The 18416-nt window shown below is 37.9% G+C and overlaps 1 protein-coding gene across 1 annotated transcript; it reads right to left on the reverse strand.

Moving 5' to 3' along the window:
• Positions 1-904: 904 nt before the first annotated feature.
• On the reverse strand, positions 905-17246 carry EEF1E1 (eukaryotic translation elongation factor 1 epsilon 1). Its single transcript, XM_061449432.1, has 4 exons — positions 17092-17246; positions 15131-15331; positions 7837-7932; positions 905-1562 (listed from the first exon to the last, which is right to left on the reverse strand). Exons 1-4 carry the CDS (start codon positions 17197-17199, stop codon positions 1422-1424), a joined length of 546 nt encoding a protein of 181 aa, XP_061305416.1. The 5' UTR covers positions 17200-17246; the 3' UTR covers positions 905-1421.
• Positions 17247-18416: the final 1170 nt, after the last annotated feature.

Raw genomic sequence — 18416 nt, forward strand, 5'->3', positions numbered from 1 at the left:
CAGATCTCAGTATTTCAGTGAGATCAAGTATACAAGGCCTACTTCTAAATAGCAAGGAAGAAAGGTAACTTATAGGAGATATAGTAGAAGCTAAGAATTAATTCCTCTGTGAAAGAATAAGAACTTTTTCAAACCAAACAAGAGTATTTTCGTTTTTAACAATATAAGACATTCCTGAAAGTGTGCCTGTAAACCCTCTGAGGAAATTATGCATATACAGAAAACACCTAATAGCCTGGAATTGTGCAAGATAAGCTTACTCATGCGAATTTCTCCTATCCTGTTATGTGTTAGGATAGATTTTAGTATCTATTTTTTTTTCCTAAGGCTCAAACACCTGTCCAAGGTACCTTTATATTCACCTTATTGGATGGGAGGCTTCTAAAGCAGAGCACAAGACGAAAGAATCCACAATTGAGAAGTTGTTTTCTGAATACTGTTGTAGAAACCAAAATGGAAGTTTACCAATTAAAATATCAAAGTATCTTTATATTTCTTTCGGCATTTTAAAAGAAAACGTTAACTGAATTGCACAGAAGGTAATTACGTAGTTCAGGTGTATCCTTAGGGCATTATGTTAGCGCTGTCCAAATGCCTGCTGATCCAACCTTGAGAGTAAACTTGATAGAGGATCTCATTATCGTCTTAAATTGAGGGGGAGGTTGGTTTTTTTCCTGTTATGTGGTTTGGGTTTTATCATCTTGAAACTTGCATTTGCGCTTGTGTGGAAACAGCATATGAAGCAGGAATCTTAAGAGAATGATAACCTTTGTTATTCAGTTTGAAAGAAGACACTTCTAGAATCAAAATAGAAGTACATATACCACAAAATGAAGCAGAAGGTGAAACAAAATTTTCTTTACTGTAGAGCTACTAAGAAGTTTCACAGCCAAATTAAGACTAAAGAGTTTTAAAATAATTTATTCAGTCACATAAATACTTTGTAACATTTGCATGTTCCCTTTTTCATATCCTTGGCACACAATATAGCTCTTAACTTTTACAAAACTAGTGTAAACATCCATGGAAAATAAAATGAAAAGAAAGCATGACATACATAAAAATTCAATAAATAGCAAAAGGAGTGAATAATTGAAGGAAAATAAGTAATTCTTTCCTATAAGGACCATGTTATTAGTCTTGAATACTTAATTGAAAGAACTTTTCATTTTCAAAAAATAGTGACTTAAAACTCAATTTTCATCTTTCCACCTTTGCTGCATTTAATCAGATACATGATACAATTTAATAAGTTCAAATTCTTGAATGAACAACAGTAATTCAATGCAATTCTATTTGAGGCATCAACAGTTTTGGTTCACATACAGAAAGTTACAAACCAGTATTTGGAAGTTAGTGGTTTTGGACAGTATAACTTCTAAACTCCCAAACACACTTCTGACATGACATTAAGATTTTCCTTAATGAGCATTAGTGTATAATCTGTTTTTGATAAAGACTACATTAGACAGATGCTGCCGGACACCTGGATAATGTTGAATGTGGTTGAACCAACGAGACACATTAAGGTATTTCTCCTTTTCTTGCACTGTGAGGTCCACCTGCATGGGGAAGAAACACAAGGCATCAATAAAACGAGGCACTGCATCATGGGGAAGAAACACAAGGCACCAATAAAACAAGGCACTGTATCATTAATGTCAAACGTGGTAAGGGAAAATAAAAGTGGACAGTTTTATAGCTGATTCCAACTTGCATAAACAGTTGTTACAGTCTGGCACTATTCTATCTTAACTTCACATATGAAAAAATCACAACCCAAAATATGGATTTACTTTTAATTAATTCAAATGAACAGACTTGGAGGGTGGAATATATATTTGCATTACAACAATGGGTTAAAAAGGGTGTTAGACTGCTTGAATTTAATGCATCTATTTATGGGGTTAGCATACATTATTGGGGGTGCAGGGAAGAGTTCCACAGGGGGCACTAGTCTTTCATGTTAATCTAGCCAGCAGTCTTATCAGTAAAGTAACCACTTTGTATTTCAAGGTGTATTCTAAGTACAGCTATATGGGGTTTTTTTCAGGCAATTTCAGACTGGACAGAAAAGTTGAAAGTTGTTTTCTATTTTGAGCAGTGGTCATACAATAGTTACTAAGAAACACCATAGCTTAACACTTAAATGCTCAGATGTGCTAGCTCACATTGGCAGCAATGGAATGATTCAAATTACTACAGTAAACCAAACTGGAAACCTGTCCATACTTCATAAACTTATTAAAGTACTATCACTCCTACAGTTTGACATCCTGTTGTGCTCTCAAGTCAACAGCATATACACTTGTTTATTTTAATCCAAATCTAAACAGCTGCAAGAGCAGACAGGAAGAAGCCTCCAACTACAATCTAGCTATTCCAACAGCTCCTTGCCACTGGAATTGTGGCCAGAATTAATCAGAAGCTTCAAACCTACCTTTACTTTTTATTAGAGGACTAGCTCAGATGAAGTCATGTACTATTACAGATATTAACTATATCTTTTAAAGCCAAAGTTCACATCACCAACATCCTCACTGAAGTCTTTTATTATTTCAGAATTAAGCCAGCTGCAGAAGAACTATTCCTATCCTCTATCACCTGCATTACTACTCCTTGATTAGCAATTTTAGGTCTCCTCATTCCTCTGTTATGAAGTCAGCTTATCAGTTTAGACAATCATGTGTTTCCTCACATTAACCCAATACAACTGAATTACGTATCAGGTAGTCCTCAAAACAGACTACAAAAACTGCATCAGGAACAAATGTGATCCTCACATCAACTGCCCTATCTCATCATCTCACCAATACTTAAACTGAGCAGCACGGGATTCACCTCACTTCATTTTCAGTTAGCCAAGTTACCCATCAAGCTTAAATTAGTCATCTTGACAACACCTGCAGTCAATGAAAGAGGGCACACCTGTAGAGGATAGTTTTTAACAGACAAATCACAGCCAGACGTGCCTAATAGTTCTCACATTTAGACTTCTAGAGCTGATCTAGGTTAATCCCCTTCTCAAAAGCTAAACAGATGCCATATTCCTTATGCCTTGTTCTGCAAATGCCAGATTTTATGGATAATGCAGGTGCACTGCAAATTTCATCTTGGGCACAGGACACCTGGAAACAAATGCTGCAACAAACTTTAAATCACAGGAAGAGCTATACACATTCATTTACTCGGCTATTTAAGTGAAAAGCTGGTGTTCAAAACTAACTTTCACATTAAATTTTACCTCGTGCTGCACCAGCCCTTTCCTGAAAAAGAGCTGCCTGTAATATTTGCTGCTTTTCCTGACTGTTCTTTCACACAGCCCAGCACTGGGCTAAGAACTGTAAAGATTTAAGTATGTAGTTGTAAAAAGAAAATATAGATATATACTAGAAGATGAGCCATGGGAAAACTACCGAGGAAAGAATAATTTCAAGGAGTTGCGGAAGGAATTCTAAACCAATGCCACATACCATTAAAACTCTATTAACAGCCAGTTAAGAGCACAATAACTGCAGCAACAACCAAAAACCAGGGATCTTGCAGCTGCTCCTAAACCCAACTAGCTGTTCTTATAGAACTCACCTGCCACAATATAAGCATAGCACTGCACATGCATTTCCTCAAAAACTTCTGCAATTTTGAACTGCTGTGAACCCCAGTTAAGCAGCATGAGAAAATCTGAGTTTCTTCCTGCTGGCATGGAAATGTAAACACTATTCCTACAGCTGTATAGACTGACAGAAATGCACAGACAAATCAATTACAGCCACATATTATTTTTGCTGAGCTAGAAACATAAAGGAGTCAACCAGCATTAGCCCAGTGGAAGAGAATGACATTGATAAGGGGAAAACTCCAGAATTTTTAAATGCATTACAAAAAGAATGGAAGCTATTAAAATGTGACACTAAGTGCTTCACAAATTGCCTCAGCTTCTGCAAGTGCAGGATATCCATGACAAAACCTTCCATGCAGCACCATTTACAGGGAAAATGCTTTGATCATCTGCAGTTTGTTATAATGGTAGTTGGAAGCCAGTGTTTGGTATAAAGTTGTAGAACCCTTTACAAATTAACATAGAGCATGAAAAGAGCAGCATGTGTATTCGAAGGCCATTTAAAATTACTGAAAATGAAGAAAAATATGTAAGTATCAGCAGGTAATAAAAATACCGTCAGCTTTAACTGTCAGTTGAGCATGTGTAAAGTTATAATTACAATGCCTTTTTTGAAAGTCTTTAATGGGTAAGCACTTTGTTAGGAAAATGCTGAACTAAATTTCAGATTTTGCAGCAGGTACAGTATTTCCTCCCATAACTTTATACTGACAATTCTCAATCTTTGTATTTCCCTGCTGTAAATAAAAAATAGAGTCTGGAAAACTAGTCTTCCTCTGTTCTGTTCGTGTAGTGAATAAACATCTGAAGGGCAAAACAGACAGCTACTCTAATAACAAAACCCCCTTTCTGTACTCTAGGCACAACAAGCAAGATATTTTTACTTATTTACATAATGTACTCCATCAGTGAAATATATTAAAAAGCACTTTGTGGCATGCTCTACTTTTTACTTGGAACATAACTCTTAGGTTAATTGTTTAGAGATCACTTCCACGGCGTTTTTTTACAACATTGTTAGATGGGTATTTTCTGTTCTTCCTCATTAAATTAGATAATTCCCCCAAGTTAAGAAAGGCTGCTGTTCTGCTGTTAAAATAATTATTTGCTATTAAAGCAATTATTTTAATAGCAAAGCAGCAGACACTCAATTTGACAGGCTTTTTTATGTCATGGGGAAAAAAAAAAAAAAGAATAAAGTCTTATTCTTTCACCACGAAGCTCACAAAGGGTAACCAAGGTGGTCATCATACAACACAACTAGAAGAGTTTCTAGAAGAGCTATAAATATACATGCCTTAATTATATTTGCTTTCAGTTGCATTGGGGATGGAGGCAAAAATTCCCATTCCCACACCCAGAATGTGCATGGAAATTCTAAAAATACCTGCCTATATCTCAAGTTCTTCAGCATCAAGAAAAAGATACAATCTCACTTTTTAAATTTAGCCTTTAGATATGAGGGGAGGATGGAAAAAAAACCCCAACGCCAACCTGCTAAACAGTTTTTTTTTTAATGAATTATATGCACTTTTACATAGTTTTGACTAATTTTCTGTTGTTGAAGGAACATGCTTAAAATTAAGTCTTCTCTTTAAAGTGAAACTGGTTTTGCATTTAGTTTAAGTACCATTTCTAGCATAATTTTCCAGAAGGAAAGTAATGAGGTAACAACCTCATTACTAAAAGCAGTGTATCGGTGAGTATTAACAAAAATTCACAGCAATCTGTTTATTACAGGAAATGTTCATTATGGAAAAAAAATAAGTGGAAAAAAAGCTCCTAGTGCATTCTCATTTTAGTTCAGTATTAGTTCTGATCTGAGGAGAACAACTTCGTTTTGTACTTGATTTGACCCCGAAACTTTGACTGAGGCATCTTCCATTTGCAGATCTGAATTTCACCCAGAACTTATTTCTAGGCCTTATTAAAGAAATTTCCAAGTCAGACATACAAAGTTCAGACTACCTCTTTGCTTCTGACAAAGTTTTGTATTGATTATTTCTCTTAAATAGAACTGAACTTCTGCTGTTTGAAAATACTTAAGAATAAAAACATAGGGAAACAAGTTCATTACCACAGGGGGAATTTAATGCTTACTGATTGCTTGAGCTATCCTTAAGCAATGCTTCCAAATTCATGTTTTCTCTGCAATCTATGCTTTAACCTAGTAGAACTTCATTGTTCATTATGCTTATCCACATATGTACTTAAGTAATCAAAGTGTCTAAAGACAACAATATTTATATCAGATACACGGAGACATGAAATTACATATGACAATGTAAATCACACCGATTTAGAAAAAACTTAGTATCAAGCATTACACTTTTAGGGTGTTTGACCTATATTATGATGCAGAACAATAATGTATACAATTTAGTTCCTGCCTTATTATTACAAGTGTATTTCTAGACTCAAAATAAATTCAAGTCTGCAGTAAGCCTGAAACACTACCTGTGGATCTGACTTTCATTAATGACGGTGGAAGGAAGGAAGTAATACAAAGATGTATGATCTATATTCAGAAACACTACAAAAGGGAAATGAAACTGAGTGCAGAAGGACTGAGTGGTCTTAAATCATTTCCAATTAAAGTCGCACCAGAAGACTTTTAATGTTTGAATAATACTCAGCTCATTCAGGACAATCATGGTCTGCCACTAATATTTACAGTATTTTGTTACTAATGCACATGGTAGCATGTAGTTGTTAGTCTATCAAAATGTAAGAGATTAAGCCTGAAGGTCATTATCAGTAGTATTTTCAGATCATTGTTCTAAACAGCAAGAACTGTGGATCTCCCTCTCGGTGCCTTCTATTTCTACCTTCTCTCTTGAAGGATTAGAGGAAGCATTTATTGATATTTTGCACAAGGCTTAGTTGAAACAGTCATGTGTATGACAAACTGCTTCACTAGACCACATCACATTAAGAGATAGAGCAGCTTCCCCCCCAAAGCTTAGGGCAGAGCTGCAGCTCTGGATGTACTCTCCTCTCATTACAGGAAAAATAAAAATAAATCACAAGATTCTACAGTTCAAGTGTTCACCTTTATAGTTAGGAACCTATATTAATCAAGTCTGAAACCTTCAAAATACATGCAATTCCCAGCTAGCAGCTTCTAAATTTTCCTCTTTATTTAGGACAGCCACCCCATTATTTGCCCTTTATACCCTTCAGATTCGGAAAATGAACTTCCATGAAGTCACACATTTCAGAAACAGATGCTGTACTATAAACTTGTCCCAAGTAGTGTCTGGATGGTTGCAGGCACCCAGGAACACCAGGTCATTTGTTTCTACCATCTGTTCCATTTCCCAAAGCTTATCTTCTTGATTAGGTGGTCTACTCTAGAGCAAACGCTAAATTTAAAATATGCTTTATTTTCTTCTGCCTAAATTATTTTCAAATAAAAAGTATCATTGGAACTCATACTCTCCTACAGCATATACAGTCATTTTTAGAAAGTACTTACACATTTTTTCTGTCTACATATCATATGTGAAAGGTAACCCATTCTGACACTCTAGTCAACACATCCATCCTATTACTTAAGATACTTTACAAGGCAAATACAGTTTAACAGAATTAATTCTAGGTGACTTACTCTAACATGTTTTCAAAAACCTTCTGAAATGAAGCTTCCCTTCCTGCTCCTCTGCTTCACACTTTCTCGATTTAACCTACTCCTCAGTCTATGTTCTCATTTTTGGTAGTATTCCATTACTTGATCTTCCCTCCCCTTCTCTGCCTCAGCCTGCCTTTTGAAGTGTACTGTTCTTGCACTCTTTAATCAGAGTCCTGTTTTTAATGGTATAACATAACCATTCACCCAGTTGATTAAATTCACTGATTCTCAGACACACATGCATGTCAGAGGGACAGGTATTATCCCCGTTATGTAGAGGTAACTAAAGCATTCGGAACACTACAGGTAATACACTTCTTTTTTGACAGACCCATACCTAAATATTAAAATAAGTAAAAAAAAACTAAAAGAAAAAAAAAACCAAAAAAACACAAAAAAAATCCCACAAAAACAAACCCACAACTTAAACCCGTTTTATTTGAAGATCTTTGTACAAAATCTCTCAATTTTCATTCTGTGATTTTCACTGAGCAATTCAGTAGGTCAATTTCTACAACAATAAGCTGCCCTTTAGATAAACAATTATGAGAGCTGTACATACAAAAATAATTCAAATAACACTTACCATGACATGATGCAATCCATAGTACATCAGAATGTCTGCTAAGGTAAAAATGTTTCCTGCAAGGTAGACTTTATCTTCAAGGTGTATGTTAAGATCCTGAAAATGAAAAAGTCATTGTACTGCTGTAGTATTAACATCGTAAGACAAAATATTAAGGCAATTGTTGAAAATAACAGAAAATCTACTCTGGAGACCATGCACATAAAATAAATGCCAGCTTAAATTTATCCCTATTCAGCAAAGGAGAAAAAAGTGTCAAGATAATAAACTATCATACTTTGACAGTGAGGATTCAATAAAATGTAAATGTTGCTCTCTAAACTCAGTACTAGCCAGTTTGCTACTGGTACATAGTTTTTTGTAATTCTTCCCCTTATATCCACTCAAATTTTTGTAAATACAAGTGTGATTTATTTTATATTCCCATCTGACTCCACACAAGTACTTTCAAGCCTGTCTTCTTGGCTCCAAATTACTGGAACTCCAAAACCAAGACTTTTGTTATTGTTAGCACATATGACTCAGAAGCATTGCTGTTAAAGACATTTAACATTTGATAAGTGGAAAATACAATTCTACAATCAAAGGAGAGCGCATTGCTCTTCCAGTAGCAGCTTCTCCTGTCCTCCAGGACTCAATGCAGCTGGTCAGCAGTCTGGAACTGCTACCCATTTCAGTAGCATTTGACACCTGGTTTTATTAACACTGAAATCACTGCTAGCAACTCTTATTGACTGATACTGTAAATTCAGTTGTTGTCCAAGTCCCTTCAAAGAGAACACTGCTTCAGCATTTTAAAATCATCTCTCAACTATTCTGTATGAGAGGCTGAGGGTGGGTAGCAGAAGGCTTCCATTTAGGTTCAGTGAGTAATTATTTCAAATCTCTACTACTGAAAGACCTTTTTTCACATCTTTTTGTATGCAGTCATTCTCCGCTGCAAAACAGGGGGGCTGACAGACTTATTCTTCCTCAAGTGTACCACTTCTGATAATACAGGCAGTCACACATAACCTCTACCTCCCTCCTCTTCTCCACATCTTACCTGCTTCTCATTCAATTTATGCGCCTTTCTGCCCCCTACGTTGAAGAAAGAAACACAGCAGCAAAGTTACCTATATTAACCCCGATCCTAGCATAAGCAACTTTTAGTTTTTGTAACCTGGAAGCTCTCCCTGTTAGTATTCTTCTGCTCACTGAAAAAAATTGTAGTAAATGCCCTCCTGTTTCCTCAGCAATCTCCTTAAGCCACCCCTCCCCTGCCCCAGAAACAGAGGTAAGAAACTCAAATATAACTAATATTTAAAAAAATGTCCCTGAAATAGTTTTTCGGTCTTAATTACAACACATTCCATTTTAAGACAATCTTTTATTTTTTTTTAAAAAGAGTCTAGGGCAAAGAGAAGGGGGTTAATAATTAGTGAACAATTAAAAATTATATCTAGCCATTGGCAGACTGCAGTTTTGTGGTTCCATAATTTTACTGATCGAGATATCCTACAATGCATATGTAAAACCAACCAAAATACAAAACTAAAATGCTGAGACAAAGACATCTAACCCTGCATTTGATTTTAACAAGTTTGACTCTATTATGCCACCTAATTCTTTGATAAGTTCTTCATGACAGAACTCTTGTACTTCTGTAGTATTTAAACATCCTCATGTCTGCTTTGATTTCTTTTATTAGAGCAAATCGGAGAAAAATATTAACCCCTGCATAGTAAAATTCTGTAAGGTCATCTGCCCCTGGCTATATAGCTTCTTTTCTTTAGACTGGTTTACTGCTTCATGTTAGTAAACCCTCAGATTACTTTAATCATATAACTACCATTCTGTGGAATTTCATACACACATGACAAAAGCAAATGCAATGTCAAGAAAAGGTCTGCAGGAAGGAAAACCCCCAAATATACCCAGAGATCTGTCTACTAGGAAAACAAAATTAATCATTCTTCATCTATTGTGACACAGATTCTTTGACCGGTATTTTTCACTTTGATTAACCACAAATTTAACACATAGTGAGAAGTAACACCACTGAAATTATATCCTCCCTCCCCTCTTTCTCCTTAGTCCAAGCTACGGACTGAGGATTTCATAAAGTAAAAACTTCATCATTCATGAAGACACAATCAACACATTTATTTCCCTGCTCAAAATTTTATACTGTGCATGTATACGCAGAATACTAATCAATTAAAAAAAAATCCTAAAACTTTAAAGGCAAAATAAAACATTACAGTGTGAACAATTATTTATTCTGGTTCATGAAATTTTACAAAATCAATTAACTGAACAAATGGAATTTGGCAAAAATGGCTTAGTCTTGGATAAATTAGTCTTCAATTCTTTTCTTGATCATGTGCTTTCCTTCCATAAAATACAGATAGATACTACAATTTCATCCTGTAAGTTAAAGTAATTCAGAAATGCGCAATTCTTTTCATGTGCACTAGGTGCATCTAGTTAATCTTGCCTCATGGGTTTGTTTCCCATAGATGATTATATTATTGGCTGATAGCCAACTGTGTAAGAATTCTGTGTTAAAGTCAAGCTTTCATAAGTGACCATGGTATTAAACTGAACTAGTGTTCCTGTCCTGGAAAGACTAATAAAAACACGAATACAAAACTGTATCCGAGTTTCTATTACATCCAGGAGACTCAGGTCTGTCGTTTGTACCATTGTCTTTCATGTACTGAGCATCACTACTTAAACTGATTACATAAATACAATCCCAATATTAAATGACTGAAATAGACTTGGAAATTGCTTGGAATTGTATGAACTTATTGTTGCAGTCCCTCAGAAAGCCCCTTGTCAAATTTCAAACAGGTATTTAAGACATAACTGCAGTCTGATGCACTAGTATACGAAAAACCACCGCAATTCCAATTCCATTTTTGGGTATAAGGGGAAAAAAGCAACAGGAAGAAGAGATGTTGCATTATTTATGGGCTGATGGATTCCCAGTCCCTTGTTTTATGAAGAAAAAAAAATTCCAATTTACAGCATATATCTGGAGCAACAGCTCAACACACCCCACCCACGGCACACTTCTGGCTACCCCACAGTATCACTTATTATCTTTTAAATATGCAATTTAATTATCTGTAATCCAATTCATCCATTAAGGCAACTGAATCCCTTCCAACCACCACAAGTCAAGAGAATAGCTCAGATAAGTAACAGCTGCTTCTTACATGACTCAAGAGCTGACAATGGATCTAATACTGATACTGTTTTGGGTATTTTGTCCACAACACACCACTGGTGCCCGTATGTATGTCCAGCACATACTGCGTGTGCACAGAAGCACATCCTTGCAATCAGCAGTATTCTCAAGGTCATTTATACCCTAAATGCCTTTATATCTCATCATGCAAAGACAAAGAGCTGAGCACTCTCAAATGTATCAGGAAAGCCTCTGACGATGCAGAACTCAAGAAAGGATTCTGCAGCCATACCCAAGAAAAGTAGAACTGCACTGCTGGGGCATAGGCATATTTTTAATTCTCACGCAAGACTTCTCTTACTGGCAAACTATGAACTAAACCTGGTCTGGATGAGTATTACATTCAACATACATTCAACAATCTCCTGTAAGAGACAGAAGAAAAGATACTTAAGACACATTGCTCAAGTAATCAAAATAGAATCTTTTACACCTGCAAGTGAACAAAAATATCCCGGTGCTAACAGAAAAGGGAGAGAAGTGAATACAGAAACTTGAAGTTTAATAAAGACTTGCTGAACAAGCTTGCCAGGGTAGGCATCCCATTTAGAAGTCTGTCAAAAAACAGTGTACAAGAACTGTGATTAATGGCATGGGCAGAGTATGGATTAACCTGCTTATGTATTTGTAGAAACAGTAATTTTTCAAACAAGGACATTAAGTAAGAATTGAAACTCTCTTACTCAGATTTCTAATTGGATTTCATGTTTCTAGCCAGACAGCACAGGAAATTAGGACAAAACTAGTTGAAATCATGGAACATTTTTTGTTTAAGACACTAAAAGCAGAACACAAAAATTCTTTGCTATAATTATCGTTCAGAATCTAGAGATTTCTATAGCAAGCTCACAATTATTTAGCATATGCCCCTGAAGATGTAGTAGGGTGGAAGAACTCTAAAGACAGACATTCAAATCTCTTCAACTGAATCAATTAACACCTAAGTGGACATCTGATGGCACAAGTGTCTCACAAACATTCAGTTCCTTCCTGGAAGAATAGCAAAACTGGTAGTTATCAGGCACAACTCCTCAGTAGTTTTCCATTTTTTTCCTATGAAGCTTCATTTACCATTAATCAAATATCAAAGAAGCAAAGGAAAATACTCTCTCGTCCTGTGGACAACAAAGTTAATATAATGCATTAGATATTATGCTGTCACCACTATTAACAACCATCATTCCTGCATATATGCTGAAGAACAGCCCAGAGGTACTACTCCTGTTTATTTTGCTCAATACAGGAGCATAAATCAAAAACCAAACTCCAAGAACACTTTCATTGGCCACTTAAAACAGCATGGCATTTGCTCTGAATGAAAATAAAAAACCTGGCTGAGATGGTCTGGCTACTTCATGATTGCTTTCATGCCAAGTAAGAGTCAACACACCAGCAAGAACAACTTAAGAACCTATTTTCCTAAGGCCAACAGAAACCCCTTCCTAATCAAATTATCAAACATTAAACCAGTTACTGACATTTTTCAGAACCACATCACCTCAATTAAGGGTTAAACAGAGACAGACTAAAGTTTATAGCAGAAGTAACTGAACTGTTTTTGGCAGCTTATTATAAATTGTGGCTCTAGGCTGCAGCTGTCCCAAGACTGCCATTGTGTATTCCAGACACGTTGTAAAACTACAACCTCAGACTTCCCTTCCTATTTTAGTTTTTAATTTTTTTTTCATTCCTACTCCCTCTTGGCATAGTATACTTTAATGGTAGGCTGCCTCTTTTTCTGATTAATCATGGTAGCAAGAGAACAAATTAAAAGAAAAAAAAAATCTTAATTGCTATACTATGAAATTATTAGTGTTGGAACAATTCCACAGCAGCCCTGTGTCAAAATACATTCTGGTTATTCAACATCTGCTAAGAAAAAAAAAAATCCACAGGAAAATTTTAAAGTTGCAATATCTACCAGATAATACTTAAAGGCAGAGATTCTCCCTCAAATGACACCATTTCTCAATAGGGAAATTCTGCTTTGTTTGGAAACACTCGATTTATCTACATATTTGTGTTTCAGTATACTGTCTTTTCAACACTGCCAGTGCTTCTAAGACTGAAACTGAAAAGAGGTATCAGCTTCAACATGAAATCGTATCACTGTGTCTAGTTTTAATACTCAAATGCAGTTCTAGAGATACTCGTGTGTGCTGACAAAGGTACCATCACTTAAGCCATCCAGAGCACATGTATTTTGTTATAACAAGACAGAAAACTTGCTTTTGTTTTTTGTATAACAGAAGAGCAAGAAAAGTAAATAAAAGTTATTTATTCTCATATGGTCTTCTCACAGTTTGGGAAAGAACAAAAGGCATCACCAGTTTGTTTGAAAAAATGACTGAAATTATGTCATACTTGTCATAAAGGTTTTATTAAAACAACATTAATTAGACAACAGGAACCTCCGAGGGCCACCCAGTCATACCACCTGCTCAAAGTACAGGTAAACCTGAAATTAAACCCCGATTAATCAATGCCTCCTTCAGTAAAGTTTCAGAAATCCCAAAGGTAGACAGTTTTTGTGCGATATCTGTAGAGTAACCATGACTGTAAAGGTTTTGATAGCATTTGCATGTAGAAAATGAGAGCAGTTTGTTACAAAAAGAGAAGCAATATAAACAAACTGATGCTTAACTGATGGAAGATATTACATAGCTACAATGAGATCTTGGTAACTCAGATTATTTGGGGCATAAAAGAAAAAAATGGTTCTTTAGAGCTTTCACCAAGTTGATCCTTGTAAAGCAGGCATAACATTCAAAGTCCTCAAGATCAAGGAGGCTGTCAGTTTGAAAAGGACAACAGATTACTAACAGGGTTTTGCTTGGCACAATTTTAAGATGCAAGATCTTTTTTTGACTATGTAACACAACATGTTAACTCTTGAATGCTGCTTTAGTTTATCTTTGGTTTCTGCAATAGTTCTAGTTGACTCAGACTTACCACACCTAACAGAAGTTAGAAGTGTTAAGACTCTGCTAGCCTCATGTAAAATCAACCTTCCTAATACCTCTTATGTCACAAAGCTATTTCTAAACCCAGAGTCAAAAGTAGCACTGAGCATTGCATACTTGCCATCTAAAATACACCTTTAAAATTAGAAAAAAATTAACACTTCAAAAACTGATTGAATTTTACTAGTTTCATATACACTTATTAAACAGAGCCCTTAACACTTAACAGTGTTATCAAATTTAACAGTTTAATAAAAATAATAGTTAAATCAAATTTTCTCTTCAAGCTCTGTTCCCACAAGACTTCAAAAATCAGTCTTGTCACAAGATTATTTATTTTGCCTTCATTATCAGTCACAAGAAGTAAGGAGGAAATAGAGTAAGTTTTGCTATCTACTCCTTGCCATATATTTCTTGCTCAAGTAACAGAGTGACCCTTGAGATCCTCTTTTATGTTTCCACCTGCCTAAGAGAAACTAAACTTCAGACTACAAGAAACATTTACTACAGCAGACTAAACCCACCATATAAGGTTAACTACGTGAAGGGTAGTTTTGCAAAGTGCCTTTATGATTTCCAACACAGGAATTCTGTCCACTAACTCCTTTTGATATCAGTATCAAGTACTACAACATAAAGTATGGCCTGTATTCCATAATTAACAAATCAATAAGAATTGCTCTTAAAACAGTCAGAGCAGTGTTATCTTGAAATACAGCGTCAAATTGTTGTAGGATAGTAGGAAAATGCCATCTTACACAGCAAATACAAGACTAGGCAGCTGAACAACCTCTAAACTATCTGGAACACCCTGGGTAGTTTCCAGCACTACAGCCATAAAACACTAAGAGCTCTGCTTCCCATACTTTACAGTTGAAGCTCTTTTCCCTCTTATTTCAGGTTGTTGGGGTATTTTTGTCAAGAAAAGTGAAAAGCAGCAAGCAGAATAAAAGCCAGTACTGAGAGATACTGCCAAGTTTTCACCATTTACTCAGTTTTATTACTCGGTTGTTCACACACATCAGCACCGTACTTTTCTTCAAGGGCTAGGTCACTCCAAAATTCAGTGGCAAGGTAATTAAATACTCCTTACCTTCAGAATTATCCTTGTATCTTCTTTACTAGAGCTTCCATCTACTTGAGTCACTCTATATTCCAACCACTGCTGGACAAGAGCTTTCTCTTCTGCAGTACTTCCAAGCAGTTGCTCTTTCTTGGCCTGTTTAACTAAGTAGGCAGCTATGGTCATTATTCCTGTCAGACCAGGTCCATTGTTTGTCTGAAGAACAGGAACCTAGAATAAGAAAAAAAAAAAGTGCAGTAAGAATACTTTTTTTTTTTCTTTTTGCTCTTCAGAAGGATCTTTAAAGCAATATATTGGAATTCAGAAATACTGATACTAAAGGTTGTAATATTAAAACCATGTGTATATTCTCTTCTTACTCTTTGGGGTGGTATATTTTCATTTTTTATAGAAGAAACAGTACTGAATATGCATAAGCCAAGATACCTTTAGCTCAAATTAATAAAATTCTGCCTCTATTAGCAAGAAATGTTATTGCTCATTCTAACACTGTCAGAAATGTAATTAACTTTTAACTTATTTTCAAATTCAGGACTCTGACTTAGGATTGTAAAGTCAGCAGCACCCAATTTCTCTCTGGGCAGATTACAGCAGCAAGGTTTACCAAAATGCTTATTCATACTTACTATTCTATTCCCAAATGCTCTGACATATGTTAGTAATTCACTGATATCAGGGGAGGACAACACAACACACCTCTAGCTTTAACCATGTCTTTGTTAGTGACACTAGCACATACTAAACTGGGGGAAAATAAACTGAACTGCTAAGAATCAGAAATTAAGTGAATGAATTGAAACTAACTGCAACAGACTAAAGCCCATTCAGTCATTTACAACATCAAAAGACAAAAGCTGCTGATTAAAATGCAATACTTTCTTTTTTCAAAGTATCTGACCACACAAAGGAGCTTTTATGTTTGGATTTAATTAACATAAAGTACAAGCTAAAATCATGATTTTCATTTTGTAGTTGCACCATGATTCTCTAACAATTATTCACTTTTTTCTCTCAACATGCAGTCTGGAAAAGTGCAGATCGATCTAGTTACTTGACTTTTCAGACTTCTGCTTTACAGCAACAGCATTAAAATACCACTCAGGTTGTCAAATAATTAAGGAAGCTTTTGCAACTGAAGAATGCATATACTGATATTCAGGACTTTAATCATAAGCAGTAAAGTCAAGGGGAAAAAACCCTACAAAGCAACTAACACAAGGCAACCACACACCTTCTTTTCTGTTATCTTTCTCCAAAAGCATCATGTAAAGGCCCTTACACATATGTAACACTCTCAGCTCCATATTACACTTTTCAGGCCTAAGATGCCTCTTAAACTACAGAACCTAATGTTTCCGTAAAAATTTCAAAACGCCAAGACTTCTACTTAAAAAAGCAAAATATTTAAGAGCAATAACTCCTCACTACAGATACTTTCTTAATATTAAAATCGTATCTTTTTTTCCATGCAATTTAACCACTCCAGCACAGATGTAACTTGCGCTGGCACAAGAAAAGCATAGGGAGGGGTGGTGTAAGAACAAGCACATTTTAAGCCAACATCCCTCCAACGACAGACAATTTTCCTTCCACAGGCGGAACAAAGAAGTTTCCAGAACCTACGAGTAGGCAGCGAGGCCCTACAGCCACAACTTAGGGCGGGTGATGAAGGAAGAGGCTCGGGGAAAGAAAACGAAACCCCCGCTCAAGCGAAGAGCTGACGGAAACGGGATGGGCAGCTGAGGCCAACACGGGGCACGGCCCGCCCCCCCAAGGGAAAAGGAGTTTGGGGGGGGGGGGGGGGGGGGGAGGGGGGTGTGTGTCTCAGCCACCGTCGCAACGGCGGTGAAGGGAATGATCTGGCAGGGCCGGGCCGGAGAGGTGGGAGGGGAAGCGGCGAGGTAAGAGACCGCTGGGGAAGAGGGTGGGTGAACCCCCGCCCGCTGCCAGCCCCTCCTCGCTCCCTTCACCTTCCGCTCCCCCTGGACGCCGTACTTGCTCCCTTTCGGCAGGCCCAGTAGCTTCTCCAGCAGCACCAGCTCCTCCACGCCGGGCCCCGGCCGCGCCGCAGCTGCCATCTTTGGCGGAAGCCCACCTGGGAAAGGAAGGAAAGCGGCAAGCACCACCTGACAACAACCTCCAATCCCATTGGAAAGCAGAACCACCACACCTCCAAAGGAACCGGCACTGCTATTGGCCTGAAGGTACCGGACAGCCAATCAGACGCTCGGCGCGTAGCCAACGCATGCTCTAAACCGCACTTTGCGTTGGAAACCGGTCGGGGGCGGAGAAAAGCGGAGGACCGTGAATTACGCATGCGCATAGTTTCTCCCCCGCCCGCTTGGCGCGCGCGGAGGGGCTAAGCCACGCCTCCTGGGCGTGACCTCGCAGGGGGCGGGGCGAGCTCTCAAGGGCCGCGGGACCGAAACTGCCTGCCAGAGGCAGTCGTTGGTGGGCGGTCAGGGCCCGGGGTGCGGAGGTTTGATATCCGGTCTATGAATGCACCACCGGCGGTGAGGCCGAGCGGCCTCTTCGAGCAAGGCACTTCTCGGCCGGCCCTGCCAGAGTCGGTTTATAGCTCGGGATGGAGATAGCCTCTGTTTCTAACGGGAACAGCGGTTGCTCTCTTCCCGGAATGTGGCAGGAGCTGTTGATGGGTTTGTCGCTGTGCCTCTGGCAGAGGACAATAAAGGTGCGACCCCCTCGAAGCCCCTGGCCCTGGGATATCCCGGCTGCTGGAGGCGGGCAGGGGCGACCAGACGCTGCGGGCCGGCTCTCTGGCCTCCAGGCCTGTCCTGTCGCTTGCTGGCGCTTCATCTATCGTTGGATGCAATGGCAGCGTGCTGTCGGGGGGATACCGCCGGGCTAACGAGGCGTACGCGGCTCTCCCGTCGCTCGGGAACCGAGACTAACGAGATCACACTGCTCGCCCGCCCGCTTACCGGTCATGCCTTCCTCCATCCACCTCGTAAACTTCCGAGCTGCTTGTCCGAGTGAAGCCAAAAGCTGGTTTCAGAGAGCTGCATTTTTGTGCTATTAAGGATCGCGCAGAACCGAGCTGTTAATTAGGCGCGCTGATCAAGGGCAGCAAAGGAAAAGGAGGGACATAAGTAGGGTGAAGAAAAACAGTTAATAAGCCACGTATAATGATAGCAGTGAAGTTAATAGATAAAACCCACAAAATCTGAGCTGGCCGTGAAATAGCCTGATTTAACTCACCTTAGTGTAATTGAGATTTGTTGAAGACAATGATTTAATCACCTTTCTAATTGAATATATTCTGCTGTGGATGTCA

The sequence above is a fragment of the Pezoporus flaviventris genome, unplaced genomic scaffold (genome assembly GCF_033815535.1).
Source record: "Pezoporus flaviventris isolate CSIRO_AGI_PZ_B2104156 unplaced genomic scaffold, CSIRO_AGI_Pfla_v1 ptg000007l, whole genome shotgun sequence".
NCBI classification, from domain to species: Eukaryota; Metazoa; Chordata; class Aves; order Psittaciformes; family Psittacidae; genus Pezoporus; species Pezoporus flaviventris.